A 20,478-nucleotide genomic window follows, 5' to 3' on the forward strand; every position below is an offset into this window, starting at 1 on the left:
ATAACAAAGAATGCTTACCAATAACATCCAAATTTATAAATGCTTCACCCTTTCCATGTTTATTACGAATAATAATTTTGTATCTTCCTCTGTCAGTTCTCTTTGGATCAAAAAGTCTATAATTAGTGGTATCTGTAGTTGTGTGAATGTTCTGTTTGGGCAGGCTGACATAATCAGAAGTAGCACTGTCTTCCCTGAACCATTCAGCTTCACCTCGTGGGTAAGAATTATATGGAAGAGTCATTGTGAATGGTTTTCCAGCATCAATTACAAGGTTCAGATCTGTCACCTGGATTACTGGCACCGCTATAATGAGAAGATTGAAAGGTCAAATATATGTCAAATCTTTAAAGTGTAAACAGTGATAGAAAAGGAAATATTTCACAAGAATGCTCAAAGTGTTCAAACTAACATACCTGCAAGTTCCAGTTTGGCATTTGCATATTTATCTTTGGCAACAAATCTGTATTCACCCTGATCACGTGGTTTGATGTTGCAAACCTGCAACCGATGGACTTTTCCTTCACTCATCATTTGATGTTTATCACCCTGAACGATTATCATATTATTTCTCAGCCATTTGACTTCAACTTTATCTTTGTTTAATTCAGCTTCAAAAATAACATCTGATTCTGGAGCCTCAAAAATATCTAGTGGAGGTCTGATGATCTCAACTGGGATTTCTAGGAAGAGAAAAATAATAACTAACCTTGCATTTTCTGATTTTTAAAAATTGGTATGGTACACTTGTTTATCTAAATCAGTACTTGCCTTCAACAAAAAGTCTAGCCCTTGAACGTCTCTCTTCAACACCACAGGAATATTCACACTCATCTTCTGGTCGACATTCCATTATAATAAGTCTGTGAAAACTACCATCTTTTTCAAACTTATACCTGTCAATGTAACAAGATTATGAATGATGCATATGTTCTCTATGAAACTTTGATGAATGACAGCTTTTGTTGAAACAAAGAAAATAAACGGAAACATACTTTTTGGTTTCTCTGAGCTCTCTGCCATTCCTGTACCATTTCACTGCAGCCTTTTCTTTAGACAACTGGCATTCAAATGTGGCATCTTCAAACTCAATTACAGTCTGATCTTGAATATGCTGAACGAAATCTGTCGGTGCTTCTGTGATAAGAAGTTCTGCAACTGATTTGTCTTTTCCAGCAATTACAGTGTATTCACCTTCATCTTTGAATGCGCAGTTTCTAATGAGAAGAGAATGCTTTTTCTTGTCAATTTTGTATAGAAATTTCTTGTCCAATGTAATTTCTTCCCCATTTTTCATCCATTTTAGAGTGACATTTTCACGGTTCACTTTGCAGCAGAAGGTGACAGACTTCTTCTCCATTGTTTCACAATCTTCAAGAGGTTCAATGATTTTTAGCTCTTCCTCTGGTTAAATTAGATTAAAAAGAGGATAATGCTTATAGCACTTTACTTGCATTATGTTTGTATAGCTGTCAAAAATTCAAGAAAAAGTATTTACCTTCTACTTGTAACATTGCTGAACATTGTGCATGTTCGCCTCGATGATTTGTTAGTGCAATGGTGTACTTTCCTTGATCAACATTCTGCGAATCTCTGACTCTGAGAGTAAAAACTAAATCTTTCTGGAGCATAATATATTTTGGACTATCGAAGATAGTTTCTTCATTTTTAAACCACTTGGCTCTGGCACCTTCAGTGTTAACTTCACAATTAAATACAATTTCTTGTCCTTCTGTGGCTACTTGGTCTTTGATAGGAGTTATTATCCTAAGACGTTCTGAGAAAAAAAAACAAGTTTACTCAAAATATAAACTAACTTAGTTTCAGTAACTACTTTTGCATGTAGTTATCTACTTGTAAAAAGCAATTATTCCTCCAACATTAACATGAGGGAAGAGTCATACTAATAATTCAACTAATGTTGTTGGCATTATTCTAAACCATATTCTAGCCATCTAACTAATTGAACTAACCAATTCTTATCAGAAATGGTTACTTTTGCCTGTTTTGGACAAATGTCTAGGCAATCCAGCAAGAGACCTGGTGAAGCAATGTCAATCATATCAAACACTATAGTTTTGCAAGATGGTTAGATTGGATAATCATTTGGGCAGCAATAGTATGCAAGGGTATAGGAATAATATCAGGAGATTGGGACTAGGTTAAAGATCCAGTGCAGACATGATGGGCTGAATGGCCAACCTTTGTGTCATATGTGATATGACAGGAGTTAAAACATTCACTTATGTATAAGAGTTTTTTCTTCTTCTGTGATATTCATTGTTTTGGCCAGTTGAAACTTGCTTTTGTCTTGATAGGTGCAAGATGACTGGATTTGACAACTTGTCTCTCTTTTCAGCAAGATTCAATGTAATTTGATGGTGCAAATACAATTTACTGTCAATTTTCATGCTAGCTGTTATACACAAACAATTTATTTATATGACCTACCAATAACTGTCAGTTCTGCTGGTGCTTTTGAGTTACCAATCATGGCAGCATAAGTTCCTTCATCCTTTAGTATGGAGTCCATGATAATGAGCACTCGCTTTTTGCCATCAGATATGATTTGATATTTATCATCTGATTTAAGCTCTTTATCACCACTAAACCATTTCACTTCATAGGCTTCTTTTGATACTGAACAGGTAAACTCTGCTTTGTCTCCTTCTACTACCTCCAGATTTTGTGGTCTAGAAATAAACTCTGGTGCCAGCTCTGCAATAAAATTAATAAATTACAGTGGATAAAATTAAGGCTTGGTTGTAAAAATAAACCCATATCAGAACTGATTATGTTACATACCATGAACTTGAAGTTCACATGAAGTCCGAGCAGTTCGGAGTCTGCAGTTATATTCACCAGCATCATCCGGATTAGTGTTCTGAATTACTAAAATTCGCTTTTTGCCATCTGCAAGCTGTTCATATCGACCAACTTCAGGCAATTCGGTATCTCCCTTGTACCAAGTTACTTCGGCATTTGGTTTAGAAACTTCACAAATCAATTTAATATTGTTTGTTTCAGTAACTTCAGCATTCACAAGGTTCTTTGTAAAGAAAGCATCCTCTTCTGCAAAACCAAACATTGTATGAGTACAGATGTATAAATAACATCTAAAATGTATTTCTGAACATATTTCAATTCTGCATTGGTCTGACTGATTACCTAAAACTGTAAGCAATCCAGATGTTTTAGCTGTTCTTGCATCACATTCATATTCAGCTTCATCATCAAAGCTGCTCTTGTGAATGATGAGCATTCTCTCTGCTCCTTTAGCAACGATGTCATATTTTTTACCTTTTCTTACTTCGACACCATCTTTAAACCAGCGCACCTAAAATAAATGAAAACATATAATGTTTTGCTCAGAATCATTGTGTGAATCTTTTTATAGTACAATGTGTGAAGCAAGTTCAAAATACTAAAGATATTGTCTTCAAATTTACTTAGAAAGAAGTGTTACAAATCTGATAATGAAGGAATTGGAGTCTAGAAGCCAATATAGGTACCATAGCATTCTATGCTGAAAGTGACACTGGTGTAAAAAGCAATACCAATGTTCTTGGAATCTCCTAGATTCCAACAGCAACAGCAATTGTCATTGTAACTTTTAGTTAAGGTCAGATGACATATTTGCAGAGATGAATCAGATCAGGTCCTCATATTTCTAAGTGTATTTGGGAACTTTTTGTGGAACATAATGGGTGGCACGGTGGCACAGTGGTTAGCACTGCTGCCTCACAGCGCCAGGGACCTGGGTTCAATTCCCGCCTCAGGCGACTGACTGTGTGGAGTTTGCACATTCTCCCCGTGTCTGCGTGGGTTTCCTCCGGGTGCTCCGGTTTCCTCCCACAGTCCAAAGATGTGCGGGTCAGGTGAATTGGCCATGCTAAATTGCCCGTAGTGTTAGGTAAGGGGTATATGTAGGGGTATCGGTGGGTTGCGCTTCGGCGGGTCGGTGTGGACTTGTTGGGCCGAAGGGCCTGTTTCCACACTGTAAGTAATCTAATCTAATCTAATAATCATTGTTGATACCAAATTTGACAGCGCAAATTTGACAGCGCAAAGAACTCTCTTTTCTGTTTCATCATAAGTCATGGGAAGCCACACAGCAAAGAATCTGAATAACTTTTTGCAGTTATAGGGAAACTAGGTAAATACATGAGAATGTCAAGAATGGAAGGATCTGAGAAGGTAAATGACAATCAGATGAACCAAATAGAGTGGAAGGAGGTCTGCATAAATGATGAATACCTTGGACAGATTGAGAACATGGTTAATGGAATATACAATAACTTTGATTTTATCAATAGAACAAAACATACAAAAAGCAAGGGTGTATGGTTAAACTTGCATGAAACACTAATTTAATTTGAGCTAGAGTCCAGATCTGAACATCACGCTTTGGGAAGGATGAGAAGGCATTAGAGAGAGTGCAGAATCAATTCACGAAAATGGTTCCAGGGAGGAGGAACTGCAGCTATGCAAACAGATTCGAGAAGTCATGCTGCTTTCCTTGAAGAGGAGAAGGTTGAGAGGGGGTTTGACAGAAGTATTCAAAATTATTCAACAGAGGAGATAGAATAGACAAATCATTGGAGGAAAGATTGAAAACCAGAAGACACAGATTTAAGGTCACTGGCAAAAGAAGCAAGGAGGCATGAGGAAAAACGTATTCATGCAAGAAGTGCTTAAGATTTGGAATGCACTGTCTGATAGAAGTGACTGATAGCAAGGCACTCACGAATGAATTGGATTATTTTCTGGAATTGAAGAATGTACAGGACCATGGGAGGAAGGGATGTGGAACTAATCAGGTCATTCCTTCAAAGGAATTGTCCTATTAATAAAGTACAGGATGCGGTATGATTTATTAACCAGGCCCTCAATCTGTCCAGGCACCTTCGAGGAATTTTGCACAAATACACCTCTACTCTTGCACTTCCATTAAATTTGTACTGTATTTTACTTTGTCTCTCTCCATTCACCCTGCCAAGATGAATAATTTCATACCTTTTTGTTTGGAATTTCCTCTGCCATTTGCCCATCTGTTCCAAAAATCCTTGTATTTTTGAATTTGTACACCATCCTCACAACTTTCTATGTTTCATATTGACTGCAGATTTTGAAATTGTGTTGTACACACCAAGGTATTAGTAATTTATACCAAAGGAGGTGGTGCCCACTGATGGGCCGAATGTCCTCATTCTAACCAGTATAATTGTGTGATTCTGCTCGGAGCACAGATACTGTGATAGGACTGAATGGCCTGTTTCTATGCAGTAGATTCTATGTAATTAGAGGTACTATGTTGATTGTGAACCGTTTGGAAAGCCCTGAGGAAATTACAGGCCACTGTATAATTAAAAGTTAGGACGTGGGCAAGGTTGCATCCTCAGCTAGATTCTGTATTCCTTGTTACCCTCAGAGTTTATTCCAATAATGTTACACCTGTAAGAATACTATTTTTCGGTTGAGGGAAGGCCATAATTGAGATTCAGCAGGAGGTTTCCTTGCCCATTTTTGTCTATGTCATTCAGATCAGAGTCAATATTGATGACTCTTAATGCTGCTTAGTACTGAACATCACTGTGCCATCAGCTCTGATGGTCTATTCTGTTGGTGTGGATAGGGCAAATCTATGGAAGACAATGGAAGAGTTTTGGACATTGGCTGTAAGGCATAATTGTCTGAATATGCCTATATCAGGCTGTTACTTGACAGGCTGTGAAACAGCCCTCCTAATTAGGGAGGAGGATTAGCAAGGTGTACTTTGTAATTTCTGGTGCCAAAGTCAATGCCAAAGTTTAGGCTCCACTTTCTACTTTGGCACTGGGATCACTCAACTCTTGGGGAAATCCAGGGCCATAACTCTAGCCTCTGAGCAGTCCAGTAACATGACAGCTATGCTTCTGTTCCCATAGCCTTAGTCCTGGCTGGTCTTTTCTGTGATAACAATACATACCCAGGAATGGTGACAGAGTAGTCACTATGTGGACTGTAGCTTAGTGACATCTGATACAGTTTTTTGATGCAATCATTGATCCTCTTCCAACTTAGACATCAGTTTGCAGAGGTTGATAGAAATCTTTTTGGTTATGGTGGTTGGTTTGAATTGTCTGATCTCTGGCCTGACCTAATGACTGAATCCAGGTAAATATTTTTCATATTGCTCTCCTTGCTCTGTTTTCAGTGATTGTTTTACAACTGTAGAATTTGCAAGTTCAGAGTCAAAGTGTTTTACATGAGTAGAGTAGGGACTGGTAAGAATTTTACTGATTGTTTATTTTTATTTCTTTATAAATTAAATTAGAGGGAACACCCAATTTGACTGATGCAACCAAGTAAGTTTTAAAGAAATTTGAACATTGGTTTTTTTGGTTAAATACCTGAAACTTGTTTTCCAGGGAAGTTTCCACTTAATGAGTCATAATAACATTTCCAGGAGCATGTAGAATATTGTGTTCCAAAGTTGAATGAGTGTATGTTCATGCTAAAATAGAAGTGTTTTCTGAAAAGTTTGGACTGAATTTGAAATGCAGGCTCAGTTGCCTGAATAGAACAGCTAGGAGACAGGCTGTTCCAAAATAGATAGATGTGACAATTGGCTGTTAAATGGATACTTGAGTTTTGGTTGCTGTTTTGACAACAATTCAAATTTGAAAAACTAATTTAAATCATGACCTGGATAATAAAACCCAATTGAGTTTGAATTTATTGGTTTGACAACATCGGACCAATGAGAGGGTATAATGTTGGGAGGTATAAAAATCGTGAACATTTTGAAAATTGGTCGGAGCAACTGCCACTGAACAGCAGAGCAACTGCCATAGATCCGGCATGCTAACCGTCCATCTAACATCTTGTTCTCAAATTATAAGACACTCTATATGAAAAGGTACTATTTCCTGTAAAACTTACTTGCAGTAAAAAGACAGAAGACCAGGGAGATCAGCAAACAGAGATTGAAGACAGCAGAGAAGACAGATACTGCATGGACTTGAGATTAATGTTTAATAATTGTTTTATTGGAACAGCATGTTAATAGGATTGTGTTCAATTATGGAAAGGAGTATTCAGTTTGTTAATAGTTCTGTTAGGAAAATAAATTGTTATTTTTCTTTAAATAGTGGAAATTAGGAATTGTCTGTCACTCATTCACATTTTAAAAGATTATGAGGTGAGGCGAGCTTTTCTGGGTGTTTAGTTTTAATTGACAGAGAGGTTTGATCTCCGTGTTGTAACAGTTATGAGGCTGTAAACAGAAGAAGTCTAGAGCGGTGTTATTTAACAATTAATAAATAGTTTCCAGAATTGTGTCTTTGCTAGCATTGAGGAACAGGATTCACAATTTTTTGGCCTGGCCCAACACCAAAAAGCCAAATAGGGAAGACAGAATGCAACTGCAGCCTTGAGAATTCTGAAGTTGGGCCATTGGTTATGAATTTTAGAACCTTGTGCTACTCTTGAAAAATACCATGAGGCACATTTGAGTGTGAGTACCTCATGGTCATAGGAACACGATAATGATACCCTGCATTCATGGAGAAGACCTCAAAGTCTGTGGCTATTGTAAAGATAGTGAATCACAACATAACCTGCATACTAACTTTGGGAATACTGGGATTAATGCAGGAACATGGAATGGAGTGGGTAAAGATATCTCAGGCTAGGGAGCTCATTGATGACATTTAGCAGGGTTGTTTGGGCCGAGGACAGTCCTGGCCCTGTAGTGGGATCTTGAATGGATAATTTGGCGCTGATACTCTGCACATGGGCAGAAGAAATGAGAATTAGTGACCTCGTGTATTCATGCAGCCACACCCCTGAAAAAATTGAAATTTTGGAAACTGAGTAAATTTCAGACTTTAAAGTGAGGGAACTACCATCCACCAGAAAGTCTACAGGGAAGTTTACCATAAAGACCCATCAATTGCAATATTACAATGCATGTGAATTGAAAGTGAAAACATATGGATCTCACAGCAAGAAATGTAACATTATCTAATCCATCACTTTTCTTAAGTTAACATCATTGGGATTTAGTTATTAACATACAGGAAAATTAAAAAATAAAAATGAATATTACAATTTAAGCAGAAAGCAAACCTTTGCATTTTCACGTGAAACTTCACACACAAATTTGGCAATTTCCTTTTCTTTCACCTCAAGATCAGTCAGAGGCTTTATAAATTCAACACGAGGAGCTGTGAAAGAAACAAGATCTCACTGGTACAGAAATAGCAACAAATTTATCAGTAATGTGAGAGCAGAATGCTTTTGTTATGAACAGTTTACACCATTGATTTAAGTTCACTAATTACTTACGTTCCACTGTGAGGAAACAGGAAGTCTTGAAGTCTTTGGCATCACATGTATATGTTTTAGCATCTTCAGGTTTGCAATCATGGATAATAAGTTTTCTAACTCTTCCATCAACAATCATTTCATATTTCTTAGTTTTATGAATTTCTTTTCCATCCTTCAGCCATACAACTTTGGCATTCTCTCTGGACACCTCACATTCCAATACAGCAGTGGCTTCTTCTTCAACTGTCTGATCCTCCAGAGGCTTAGTGAACTCAACTGGTGGTTCTGCGTAAGATTTAAATTAAGATTTAATGCATCAATTGTAAAAACGTGGTCAAATATAGTTTTTTTAAAAAACCCTAATATTTAATTAGCATGGCACATCACGCACCTTTAACGATAAGTTTAGCAGATGTTGCAAAATCTTTAGCAGTGAGTTTGACGGCACCAGCCTCTTCTAATTGGACATTTCTGAGGGTGAAGGTGTGCACTCTGCCTTCAGAACGAGTAACAACCTGATCCAAAATAAGAGTTTTAGATCATTAGCAAATTTACTATGCAAATCATATTTAAAATAGTTACAACATAACTAGTTGAAACAACAATTACACTTGGATACTGATTACGCTTTCCTGCTTTCAACCAGTGGGAATATATCAAGAATTTGTAAATATACTACAATGTTTCAACTGTTTCAAAATATCAAGAAATTATATTACAATTCTGTGCATTCTTTAATTTTCTAAATTTCTCATGCTTTATTTGAATTAAAATTTATCTTTGCATTTTTTGCATAAAGTTTGGATAAATGAAAGCAGAATAAGTTTATTGTGTTTTTTTTAGTGATATTTGGTTTTACAAATTCAAGGTTTTGGCAAACACGCATTAATCATTCCATTACTGTATGGATTTTTGAAGCATAAAAACAAAAGTTGCTTAATATTCACAGAGCTCATGAATATTAGCCATGTTTTGCCAATTACAAAGGATGGCAGTCAATAATACTACCAGCTCAGTACCACAGATTGCATCGATTTTAATACATACTTATAAGTGGCTACTTTTCTTAAGGTACCATTAAAATGAATATTACAAGGTCAGATACTGGTGCCCTTGTCAATATTTCAATATTTCCTTGTTCTCATTTCAAACCTCCAGCAACTAAAACATCTTGTTATGCATTTTATCATTTTGTCTAATTCATGCTTTCCACACATAGTGAATATTATGGAGTATACATTATTTAACGCAGAGGTTTGTTTATTTGTAATACCCAATAGTTTAAATTTCATGAGTTAGTCAAAAGCTCATTATTTCTTGAAATAGCATAGATAATTCCCAAAATGGAATCGCAAACCACCAAAAACAATAATGAATAAAATCTCAGAGTAATTGTGCAAGTAAATCATATTAAAACTAAATTTAAATTCTGTGTGAATTTTATGAATTCTGAAACAACACAAAATACTTCTCAACATACTCTTTCACTGGGTTCAAGTAACTTGTCCTTCAAGAACCATTGGACTTCAATTCCTTCATATGATAGTTCACATTCAAAGGTAGCTGAATCTCCAGCAGTAACTGTCACATCCTTGAGAGGTCTAAGTAAACCGATCACTCGAGCTTTGAATACAAAAGAGATTGGTATGCCGTTAGTCTCAAGAAAGTTGCTTTTCAAATTTAAAGATGCATTTCAACATTCACAGGAGACTGTAACTATTTAACTATCCAGATGACCAAGGCTATCTAATAGGGCAAGAAGTGAATTTTAAACCTGTATTTGCATATTTTATTTACTGACAAGTAATATAGTAAACCTGGCCTATATTATTGAGATTGCTTGCAATACTTTTCCCTCTTGCTACTTAAGGAACAATGGGTCCAAAATTATTTTCAGATATGATTGGTTCCACATGGTTGCATCCCAATTCTATTCAGCCTTTCAGCATTTTCTAAAAATGTGGACATAGGGGCTTATTCAACATCCAAACATTAAACAGCAAACAATGTATCCCACTGTTTGATTACTAGGATGGTCAATAATTTTGGAGAACTTCATCAAAATGAAAAATATCATCATAGGATATTTAAAACATTCATGGAAAGATAAGTTTAAAAAGATTCATTCACAGGATGAGTGCCTCACTGGCTAGGCCAGCATTTATTGCCCATCCAGAGTCAACCACATTGTTGTGGGCCAGGAGTCTCATGTAGCCCAGACCAGGTAAAGATGGCAGTTTCCTTCCCTAAAGGACATTAGTGAACCAGACAGGTTTTTCTGACAATTGGCAATGTTTTCATGGTCATCATCACTCTTAATTCCAGATTTGTATTGAATTCAAATTCTATGATCTGCCTTGGTAGGATTTGAACCCACGTCCCAAAAACATTAATCGGGTCTCTGGTTTAACAGTCCAGCAATTACACCACTAGGCTACCACTTCCCTCTCTCCCGATAAAGTATTAATATTTCTTAAAGATTTTATAAGTGCACATTTCTTGACTATGAATATTCTTGATATGCAATATTAAGGAGCTATCTACCTTTGACTCTCAAATGAGCACTGGTTTTGGCATTAGCGGCCTGAAAGTCAACTTCACCAGCTTGATCCATGCGCACATTGTACAGTGAAAGAAAATGTTTTGTGCCTTCTTTTTTAATCTCCACATCCTAAATAGTTATGAAAACAAAAACATGTAAAGCTTTGAAGGAATGAAGATGGTGATAATGATGGAAAATAGAAAGAACAATTCTCTCTCATGTTAAAACTCACAGGAGATTCTTGTAAATTCTCCCCCTTCAGCTTCCAATTGCCATGTACATCATCTTCAGAAATTTCAGTATCAAAATGGGCACTTTCAGTTTCGGTGATTTCAACACTATACAGTGGACGTAGTATTTTAATATCACGTTCTGAAGCAAAATAATGTAAATTGTTACTGTCAAGGAACAACACATCATTATTATTTTTTTAAAAACAAAGGTATCTCAGTTAATAAAAATGCAAGTCTTGTTAAAACAATAAAAAAGGGACAGAGGTAATTGTGTATTGCTAAGTATTATAAATAAGATACCATCTAGTTACTCTTACCCTCAATATTTAGTTTGGCTGATGTGTTGTCAGTGCCGCAGTCACATGAATATTGTCCCTGATCACTCTTCAGCGCCCGTTTGAGGATCAAGATGCGTTTCTTTCCATCTGTTTTAATCTGAAGGTTCTTTGAAGGAATCAGCTCTTTTCCATCCTTAAACCATTTAACTGGAGCAGCAGATTTACTGACCTCACATTGGAAGATAACTTCATCTTTTTCTACAGCTGTATAATCCTGCAACTTGCTGATAAAATATGGATCACCCTCTAGGAAAGTCAGAAAGTAAAGGCAAATTAGAGAGGTCAAATAAGGAAAACAATGTTTCAGTTCAAAGTTTGGTAGCAAAAATAGTTCATGTGTTTCCATATATACTGTATTTACCGAGTACAGTGAGTTTGGCTTCTGAACTTTTATCCATAGCTTCAACTTTGATGAGGGAAGTATCATCAATGGTCACATCTTTGAAGACGATAGAATGGATTTTGCCTTCATCCGTCATAGTCACTAACCTACTCGGATGTTGACGTTGGTCATTTTTGTACCACACAACTGGTATGTTGTCATGAGACAGTTCAGTGACAAATTCTGCTGTTTCACGTTCTTTAACCGTCTGGTCTTCAGGAGGTTTGGTGAATTCAAGGCGTATGCCTATGAATAAAACATTTTTTTTCAAATTAAAGCTACATTAACAAGAGAACGATTTATCTACTAAGGAATTTATATCTTGCTGTTTTAATCCATTCACTTGCCTTGAATAATCAGTTTTCCACTTGTCCTCTTGTCCTCTGCTTCAAACATATATTTTGCCTCATCATCAAATGCAGCTTGTTTAACGAACAACGTATGTTTCGTTCCTTCCGCTAGCATTTCAAATTTATCACTAGGTTTAATCTCCTCAGTTCCTTTCAACCAACGGAATGTTTTGGGCTCTCTGGACACTTCACACTCAAACCTTGCTTCATCTTTCTCATATACTTTCACATCTTCAAGTGGTACAATGAAGTTGAGTGGAATTTCTGAAAGGGAGTGTAGGAAGTTAAGAGATTAGACTAATAACCAACGGGGACGAAAATATATACATTTTCAAATACATGTGTTACAGATGGAAATCACACACTTTGTTTACAGGGACAGAACTAAAATGCTAAATTACTAGCCTGGATTTAAATAATTATATCTTTAGACAAAGACTACAAATTCTTCTAAATGAATTATAAGAATACCTTTGACTTTCAGAGTGGCCATACAAGTAGCATTAGCAGCCTGGAATGAAATTTCTCCAGAATCATTTAGCTTGCAATTGTATAGAGTCAAAATGTGCTTCTTGCCATCCTCGATAATCTCACATTGCTGTCAATACAAAATAATTCGAAATACATTAATATGGAGTTCATTTGTATTAAACTAACTACAACCTTTCTTCTTGAAATTAAAATACAAGCTCTAAAGTTCGGCTGGACATTTATTTGAAGGCAGATTTTATCGTATTGTTTTATTACAATTCTGATGTAAAATTTGTTACTGCCAATGTAAAGGCAGGAGTGTTAAGAGAACAACTTACAGGTGAAGGTTGCAAAGCTTCACCCTTCAGCTTCCATTGAGGGTGCACATCATCTTCTGAAATTTCAACTTCAAATTGTGCTTTTTCACCTTCAAAGATTTCTACATTATGCAATGGACGCAGTATCTTGATGATACGAGCTGTAACCAGTATTAAAAATGTGTTTAGCGACACATCAAGAAAGATTGTCATGTTGTGATTTTTGAAAATCTAAGTATACTCATTGATAAAGTACATACCTTCAATATTCAAAACGGCTTTTGTCTTATCAGTTCCACAGTCACACTCAAATGTACCCTTGTCTTTATTGCTAACTTTTTTGATTGTCAAAATACGGCGTTTGTCAACAGCCTTAATTGAAACTGTCTTTGATGCTATGATTTCCTTGCCATCCTTCAGCCACTTTACTGGTACATCCTTGCTGACTTCACATTCCAGGGTGACTTCATCTTTCTCGACAGCAGTATAATCTTGCAGTTTCACGGTGAAATAAGGATCAGCCTCTGTGGATGAGAGATAAACAGCTGATGTTCTGCTGTGAGAAAGAGAATGTCTCTCACAAAATGATAATTTTACAACTATTCAAGAAATGAATCATCAGGAACACCTCATATCCTTGTGTTTGCTTTAGCTGTACAGTTATGTGAAAAATTGTACACAACAAAGGTCAGAATTCAGTTGTCCTGCTGCAGGCCCAGTGACTGGGGTGTGGAGGTGGGGGTCACTGCTGTTAGTAGCAGGAATAGCTGGCATGATGGAATGTAGTAGCTTGCCAAGAAAGTGATGGAGATGGTGGCATGATCAATTCCGTGGTGGGGGGTAGAAAGCCTCCTATCCTGCTATCAGATAATGAGAACAGAAGTGCAATGCCATCTTTAAATGGAAGTTAGATCTGCCTGTGTTGATTTCTACACAGCATCATCAGTTTTGCTAAAACAAAATGTAATTACAGTCCTGAATACAATCTAGGCTCAACAGTCTCTTCTTCAACAGTACCTCAAACTTAACCTGCCGCTGGAACCTCTTCTTTCATAAATGCATTTCAAATTTATTCTCCACATCTCAAATCTCATCAGCATGTTTCTCTTGATCAGTGACTGGTGTCAGGTAGAGAGCACACAGCTAGAACATGGCTCAGACAGACAAGAGAGGCTGTACAGTTCAGTAATGCCTCCCTGCAGCTTCTCCTCCAGGCTGCCAGGGAACGTAAGAAATCTTTTTCCTGTCAATATATCAGAAAACCCAGCCATCTGACTAAAGTCATCAAACTCAGAAAGGACAATGACAAGCCCGTGGATGGACAGGTAGGTGGCAAATGAGGTTCAATGAACAGAAGTGTGAGGTGATTCACTTTGGTGGGAAGAACTTTGAAAGACTATACAAAATAGTGAGCCCAATTCTAAATGGGATGCAGGAGCAGAGGGACCTGGATGTGAGTATGTACAGAGCATTCAATATTTCAGGACAGGTGGAGGGAGCAGTAAATAAATCAAGCAATGTTCTCAGCTTTATTAATAGGGGAATAGAGTACGGAGCAAGGAAGTGATGTTGAATTAGTACAACACTCTTGCTAGGCCTCTGGACAATTATGTACGCTTATGGGTGCTACATTGTAAGGAAGATGTAAATGCATGGAGAAAGTGAAGCGATTTACAAGAATGCTTTGAGGAATGAGGATTGACTGAAGAAGTTGGGACTGTTCTTCTTGGAGAGAAGAAGGCTGAAAGAAGATTTGATAGAGATTTTCAACATCATGAACAGGCTGGATAGAGTTGATACAGAACTATTTCCACTTGTCAAAGGAACAAGAACAAGGGAAAGTAGATGTAAAGTGTGGCGCAAAAGGAACAAGAATGATAATAGAAATAACTTTTTCATTCAGCTGGTAGTTAGGGTGTGGAATGCACTGTTTGGAATTGTGGTAAAAGTAGGTGCTAGTGAGGCATTCCAGAGGGCATTATATGATTATTCGATTAGAAATATTGTCAAGGGGCACTAGAGTAAGTAGGTGATCAGCACCAAGTAATGATATTTGTTTGAAGAGCTGGTGCAGCCATGATAGGCTGAATGGCTCCTGCTACACTATAAGAGTTCTGTGATTAAGCACTGTGATTATTTTCTGCGCAAAGTGTCTGTCTCATTGCAAAATGGAAATATAAATAATTTCTTTACTTAAAATTCTTACCGATGACATTCAGGAAACCCTTTGTGGATAGATTAGCAACATCTGCTCGTATTTGACATGTATCATCAAGAGTCGTCTCCTTAATTTCTAACATATGCTTCTTCCCATCAGTGGAGATCAGAACTGTTCTGCCTGGGTGAACTTTCTTTTCATTTCGGTACCAAGTTACTGGCAGATTTTCATGTGATAGCTCGAATTCAAAATGCGCCGTGTTACCCTCTTTGACTGTCTGGTCTTGTAGTGGTGTAATGAACTTCAATCTCATACCTGAAATACGAAATAGCAAATGTAGAAATTATTACTATTATTCAAAACCACCTATTTAATAATTCAATTGAAATCTACATGTGTTTTGAAAACTATGCAAACCATAATATAAATACAAGTTCTTCCTTTATTATGGTGTTATTAAGATGTTCAGTAACTCACTGACCTACACAATGAAGCCTGAGTTTAAGTGTAAGGCAAGTCCCATGACCCAAATCACACTCAGGGTTTAATTTAACTTACATGGCATATTCAGCAAGACAAAATTTACATCTTTAATTGGATACATATTTTCAGAAGAATAAATCCAAAATCAGTTATGGACAACACAAACAAAAACATCCCTCAAGTATTTGAATAGCAGTCACAAACACATGCCATGTCACATTACCAAACTATAAGCAAAGTGGAGGAATTGAATTAAATGAGACCCTACGAGATTTAACAATGAAGTGCATTTAAGAAAAAATGACTCACCAGTCACAGTCAGTTTTGCAGTTGACTTCTTGCCCACAATTTCAGCGGTGTAATCTCCCTCATCATCAAAGGCTGAGTTATTGATAACAAGAATGTGCTTCTTTCCATCAACAACTAAATCATATTTATCACCAGCCTTAAGAATGTCGGTACCTTTCGACCACAGAATTTTGGGAACCTCCTTGTTAAGCACACACTCAAATCGTGCTTGACGTTTTTCAGGAACCGTGACATCTTTCAGTGGTGTCGCAAAGTCAAGTTCGATTTCTGGAAAGAACATTAAACTTTAGTGAAAGCAAAATTAATTCCTAAAGCATTTTCTTTAAAATTCCTTATCCTCCTTCATCATAAAGAAAACGACTCTGAATATTTCTTTCAAGAATAAAAGTTACCTTTCACTCTCAGATAAGCAATAGATGTGGTATTCCGTGCCCTGAAAACAACTTCACCAGCTTGATCCAGTTTGACATCATGAAGGATCAAGAAACGTTTTGTGCCTTCTGCTTTCATTTCACACGTCTAAAAATGTTTTTAAAAAATCAGAATTTTAAATTTTTTTCACAAACAGCTTTACAATCTTGATTTTTCTTTTCTTGGCTAAAGATTTCAATTTTGAAGCAAAGCCTACCGGTGATGGGCGGAGGATCTCCCCCTTGAGCTTCCACTCAACTGGAACGTCCTGCGAGATCTCAGTTTCAAAGGTGGCTGTTTCTTTCTCATACACTTCAACGCTTTGTAGTTCTGAAAGTATGTCGATCTCACGTTCTACAGAGAGCACAAAATGTAATTTTCCCATTAGATGAGAATGACGACAGTACACTGTCAGAAGCAAACTTGAAAAATCAACACTGTGTTTCAAATACTTTAAAAAATTCAAAGTTTATAGAGAAAAGGTAGGAAATAGGATTTAGTGAAATTATTCAATGGTTCCCTTATATGATGTAAAACTGTTTAATTCTATAATGGAACAAATGAAAATCATTAGTCACAGCTGTCTATTTCATATTATTAAAAAAAACAAGAAACACTTTATTAAATTAGTGATTTGCCTGTGACATTACCCACATTCAGCATCTAGTTTAAAAACTGAATTGCGACTGATTGCTGCTACCATCCTTGACACCGTGTAGGAAAAGAATGAGAAATACTGACATTAAAATTTACAATGGTGACCAAACATTATGATATTAGGAATTATGATATGTGACTATCAAGTATGCACCCTACCGAAAATTATTAATAACATACAGATGATCAGTGTTGGAAGGACAAAGGAGAATATATTTCTACAAGAATTAGGAAACTTACCATCAACAGTCAGATTGGCTGTTGAAGCCTGCCCCTCAATCTCCACTGTGTATTCACCCATATCTTCTGGTGTTGCATTTTTCACAGTAAGAGTGAGAATTTTGCCAACTTTCTTAATTTCAGTTTTTTCATTGGGTTCCATGGGAATCTCCTCTTCCCCTTTGAACCACTTGATGTTTGGTGTGTCTTTTGCAATCTCACATTCGAAAACAGCAGTTTCTTTTTGTTTGACCCTCTGGTCCCGAACTGGTCTAACAAACCATTTCCTTACAATTTCTGCAATGGAAAAACATATATAATGGAAAAACTAGTCCTCAAATCCCTTCACTGTTGCCTCAATTATGCAAGAATGTGAATATATACTAACCTTGTACATTAACTTTACCCTCACATCTTATGTTAGCAGTCTCAACAGAATACACTCCAGCATCATCGAAGTCCGCACTGGTGATCGTAATGCTACGCTGCAACCCAATAACACTAATCGGGTACCTCTCAGAATCCTCTGGAAGAATTTCACCGTCCTTCTTCCAAATCACTGGTTTGTCTTTAGTCAGTTCACACGTCAAATATAGGGGCTGTCCTTTGAAGACGGTTACTTCCTCTTCCAATGTTTTAAAGAATGCCACCGGTAATTCTAAAATATTTTAGGGATAATATCAATGAACTCTCTGTAATAAGCGAAGTATTCATTTTATAAAAAAATGTTTAAAAGCTTTCCATTATATCTAGTATACTTTGTGTAATTGAGCTGAAAATGTGTTGCTGGAAAAGCGCAGTAGGTCAGGCAGCATCCAAGGAGCAGGAGAATCGACGTTTCGGGCAAAGGTCTTCTTCAGAATAATTTCTGAAGAAGGGCTCATGCCCAGAACATCGATTCTCCTGCTCCTTGGATGCTGCCTGACCTGCTGCGCTTTTCCAGCAATACATTTTCAGCTCTGATCTCCAGCATCTGCAGTCCTCATTTTCTCCTCCCTACTTTGTGTAATTACAGAGGAATCTCGATTACCTGAAGGATACGGGTGGGGAGTATTTCAATCCGTTAGTCGAATGCTGAATAATCCAATGCCAGATAAAATAGTTAGCCAAGAATTGGGACTTTGCGATTTTGTTCGGATAATCCGAAATTCAGTAATCGAATGCTGGATAATCGAGTTCCTCTGTATATGCATGACCATTTGAGCTTAACAATTAAATTCAACAGGATTGAACTATATTAATACATTATGCAAAGCTTGTTCTTGCTTTGTGCTGTGCAATATATCAAACAGCAATGCAAAATACCTTCGACAATTAGTTTTGCTGTAGATGTCTTTTCTTGTTTGCCGAGGCGACCTACACAGCTATATTCACCAGTATCTGAAAGCTGCACGTCAATGATATGCAACTTTCTATCTTTGCCATCAGCGGTAAACTTGTATTTAGGGCCTTCCCTCACAGTGCCTCCATCTTTCATCCAAGATGTTAATGCTGTAGATGGGGAGATCTGACATTCAAATACGGCAGATGACCCTATAGATTCAGCTTCTTCCAACACGATATCTTTAAGCTCTTTCACAAATTTCAGTGGGACTGCTTTGAGCTGGAACCCTGCAAAAGGTGGTTCTTCTGAGGGTGGCCTTCCTGCTCCTGGTTTAAGTGGTTTCCTGTCTCCGTCTCCAGGTGATGGTGTCTTTCTCGCTAAAATTTAGAGTTGAACACAAATACATTGGATTTTATTTGTTGCTTTTTTGTGCATGCTTCTGAAGATGGTTTGATGCGAATCAGACACTGAGATGCCAAGTGCCATTTTCATTTGGTAAAGAAATGATAGCGATGCAAGCAGAACAATGTAATTGACTAAGACCACCAAATGTTGTAAACTTGGTTTTAGTTCTTCGAGGTAAGTTGATGCATTGAAGCCCATCCTTTCATCATGCGATAATGTTTTCAGATGGTAAGGTTTACATGATATACAGCCACTATAACTGCAGCATAATATATTCACTATTCATCAAGGAGTATCAGTGTTTCATAATCACAGTCTTCAGGCAGCGTAAATAGTAACTATTCTGTGCAGTCCACCACACTGGGTTTTGCACACAGTAGAAAAATGCATGCACTAATGTGTTAGAAAGATGATCATGACACATTAACATTGCAAATGTTTCTTCCAGTTAGTTATTTACTCAATCTGCCAAAATCAGTCACAGCAAGTATTCATATGTAGTATACAAATTGATTACTTATGCTTGAGTAAAAAGGATTATACAAATGTCAGTGATTTCATTATAGAGCTGTAAGCTGTAAAGACAGAGCAGTTCTTGCAACATTAAGCAATGCAATATCAATCAAGAGTTTGCTGTCCAGTCTATGCAGCCATCAATCATTTCTCCAATTAGAAGATCATGCAAATGATATGTCAAATAAAATGCCAAAATAATGGAAATGTACCAAAGTATTTAATTGATTAATTCCATTAATGTATGAACAAAGTTTAAATAGCATCATCTTAACAGCAATATAATTCATTAATTAATCTAAATAGATGTGGTACATTGGAAAACTACTGCATGTGTTGGCATCTGAATGTTCACTACTGGTTGTGATACAAAGTGTATTTATGTGTGCAACCATGCATTTGTTCATAGTGGTTACTGTGTGGTTAATGTCCCCTCTCACCTCTCAGTATGCCTCTACCCTTGCCGGCTTCATCAGTTGGTGCCTTAGCATCTGTAGTGAGATAGTAACATAATTATCGGCATGTCATGACTATCCTTCCAAATTACTATATGTAAAAATGATTCTGTAATATCCTTAGAGTGGAAACAATGAGGCGAAGAAAGTGTATTGTATTTAAATGAAAAAAATTTATATATAAATTTCTATAACATAAACACAAAAAAAAATGGCAGTACTGCTTATTTAACATTTGAAACAAAGGCTTACTCATGCGGCCAGAGGAGATTTAAAATGAAAAAATATATTAGTTTCGAATGAAGAAGATGTGAAACTGAACAATTTGGAAGGTTTACTGAAGCATCTGCCTTTAATGGTGCACATGAAAAATGATTTTAATTAACCAAGAATTCTGTTAATAGCAAACAATGTAAATTAAGACATTTTCCCTTGGGAAGCATAGGACTACGTGGACCAAACACAAGCAACAAACATGAATTTTAGAGCAAACATTTTTCATAACTACAGTACATCATGCACATAAACACAAACCGCATTGCCAGGAGAAACAAAGGTGATGGACAAAGATGAACATATACAACAAAGAACACTGATC

The 20,478-nt window shown here is 36.7% G+C and overlaps 1 protein-coding gene across 1 annotated transcript in view; it reads right to left on the reverse strand.

Annotated features, from left to right (window-relative positions):
• LOC132817615 (titin-like) overlaps nucleotides 1-20,478 on the reverse strand; it is a 350,611-nt gene that overhangs the window by 101,785 nt on the left and 228,348 nt on the right. The window contains exons 143-170 of the mRNA XM_060828118.1: nucleotides 19,863-19,916; nucleotides 18,489-18,887; nucleotides 17,572-17,841; nucleotides 17,205-17,480; nucleotides 16,525-16,661; nucleotides 16,289-16,415; nucleotides 15,897-16,163; nucleotides 15,153-15,419; nucleotides 13,207-13,470; nucleotides 12,968-13,107; nucleotides 12,630-12,756; nucleotides 12,156-12,422; nucleotides 11,788-12,054; nucleotides 11,406-11,672; nucleotides 11,088-11,227; nucleotides 10,858-10,984; nucleotides 9,794-9,936; nucleotides 8,705-8,828; nucleotides 8,332-8,598; nucleotides 8,113-8,210; nucleotides 3,169-3,337; nucleotides 2,806-3,072; nucleotides 2,452-2,718; nucleotides 1,499-1,777; nucleotides 996-1,404; nucleotides 772-896; nucleotides 417-683; nucleotides 19-306 (exon numbers count right to left, since the gene is read on the reverse strand). Of these exons, the coding sequence (XP_060684101.1) occupies nucleotides 19-306; nucleotides 417-683; nucleotides 772-896; nucleotides 996-1,404; nucleotides 1,499-1,777; nucleotides 2,452-2,718; nucleotides 2,806-3,072; nucleotides 3,169-3,337; nucleotides 8,113-8,210; nucleotides 8,332-8,598; nucleotides 8,705-8,828; nucleotides 9,794-9,936; nucleotides 10,858-10,984; nucleotides 11,088-11,227; nucleotides 11,406-11,672; nucleotides 11,788-12,054; nucleotides 12,156-12,422; nucleotides 12,630-12,756; nucleotides 12,968-13,107; nucleotides 13,207-13,470; nucleotides 15,153-15,419; nucleotides 15,897-16,163; nucleotides 16,289-16,415; nucleotides 16,525-16,661; nucleotides 17,205-17,480; nucleotides 17,572-17,841; nucleotides 18,489-18,887; nucleotides 19,863-19,916 (6,099 nt within the window). The remainder of the gene's footprint in view (nucleotides 1-18; nucleotides 307-416; nucleotides 684-771; nucleotides 897-995; nucleotides 1,405-1,498; nucleotides 1,778-2,451; nucleotides 2,719-2,805; nucleotides 3,073-3,168; nucleotides 3,338-8,112; nucleotides 8,211-8,331; nucleotides 8,599-8,704; nucleotides 8,829-9,793; nucleotides 9,937-10,857; nucleotides 10,985-11,087; nucleotides 11,228-11,405; nucleotides 11,673-11,787; nucleotides 12,055-12,155; nucleotides 12,423-12,629; nucleotides 12,757-12,967; nucleotides 13,108-13,206; nucleotides 13,471-15,152; nucleotides 15,420-15,896; nucleotides 16,164-16,288; nucleotides 16,416-16,524; nucleotides 16,662-17,204; nucleotides 17,481-17,571; nucleotides 17,842-18,488; nucleotides 18,888-19,862; nucleotides 19,917-20,478) is intronic.

This window comes from Hemiscyllium ocellatum, chromosome 7 (assembly GCF_020745735.1).
Source record: "Hemiscyllium ocellatum isolate sHemOce1 chromosome 7, sHemOce1.pat.X.cur, whole genome shotgun sequence".
Taxonomy (NCBI): Eukaryota; Metazoa; Chordata; class Chondrichthyes; order Orectolobiformes; family Hemiscylliidae; genus Hemiscyllium; species Hemiscyllium ocellatum.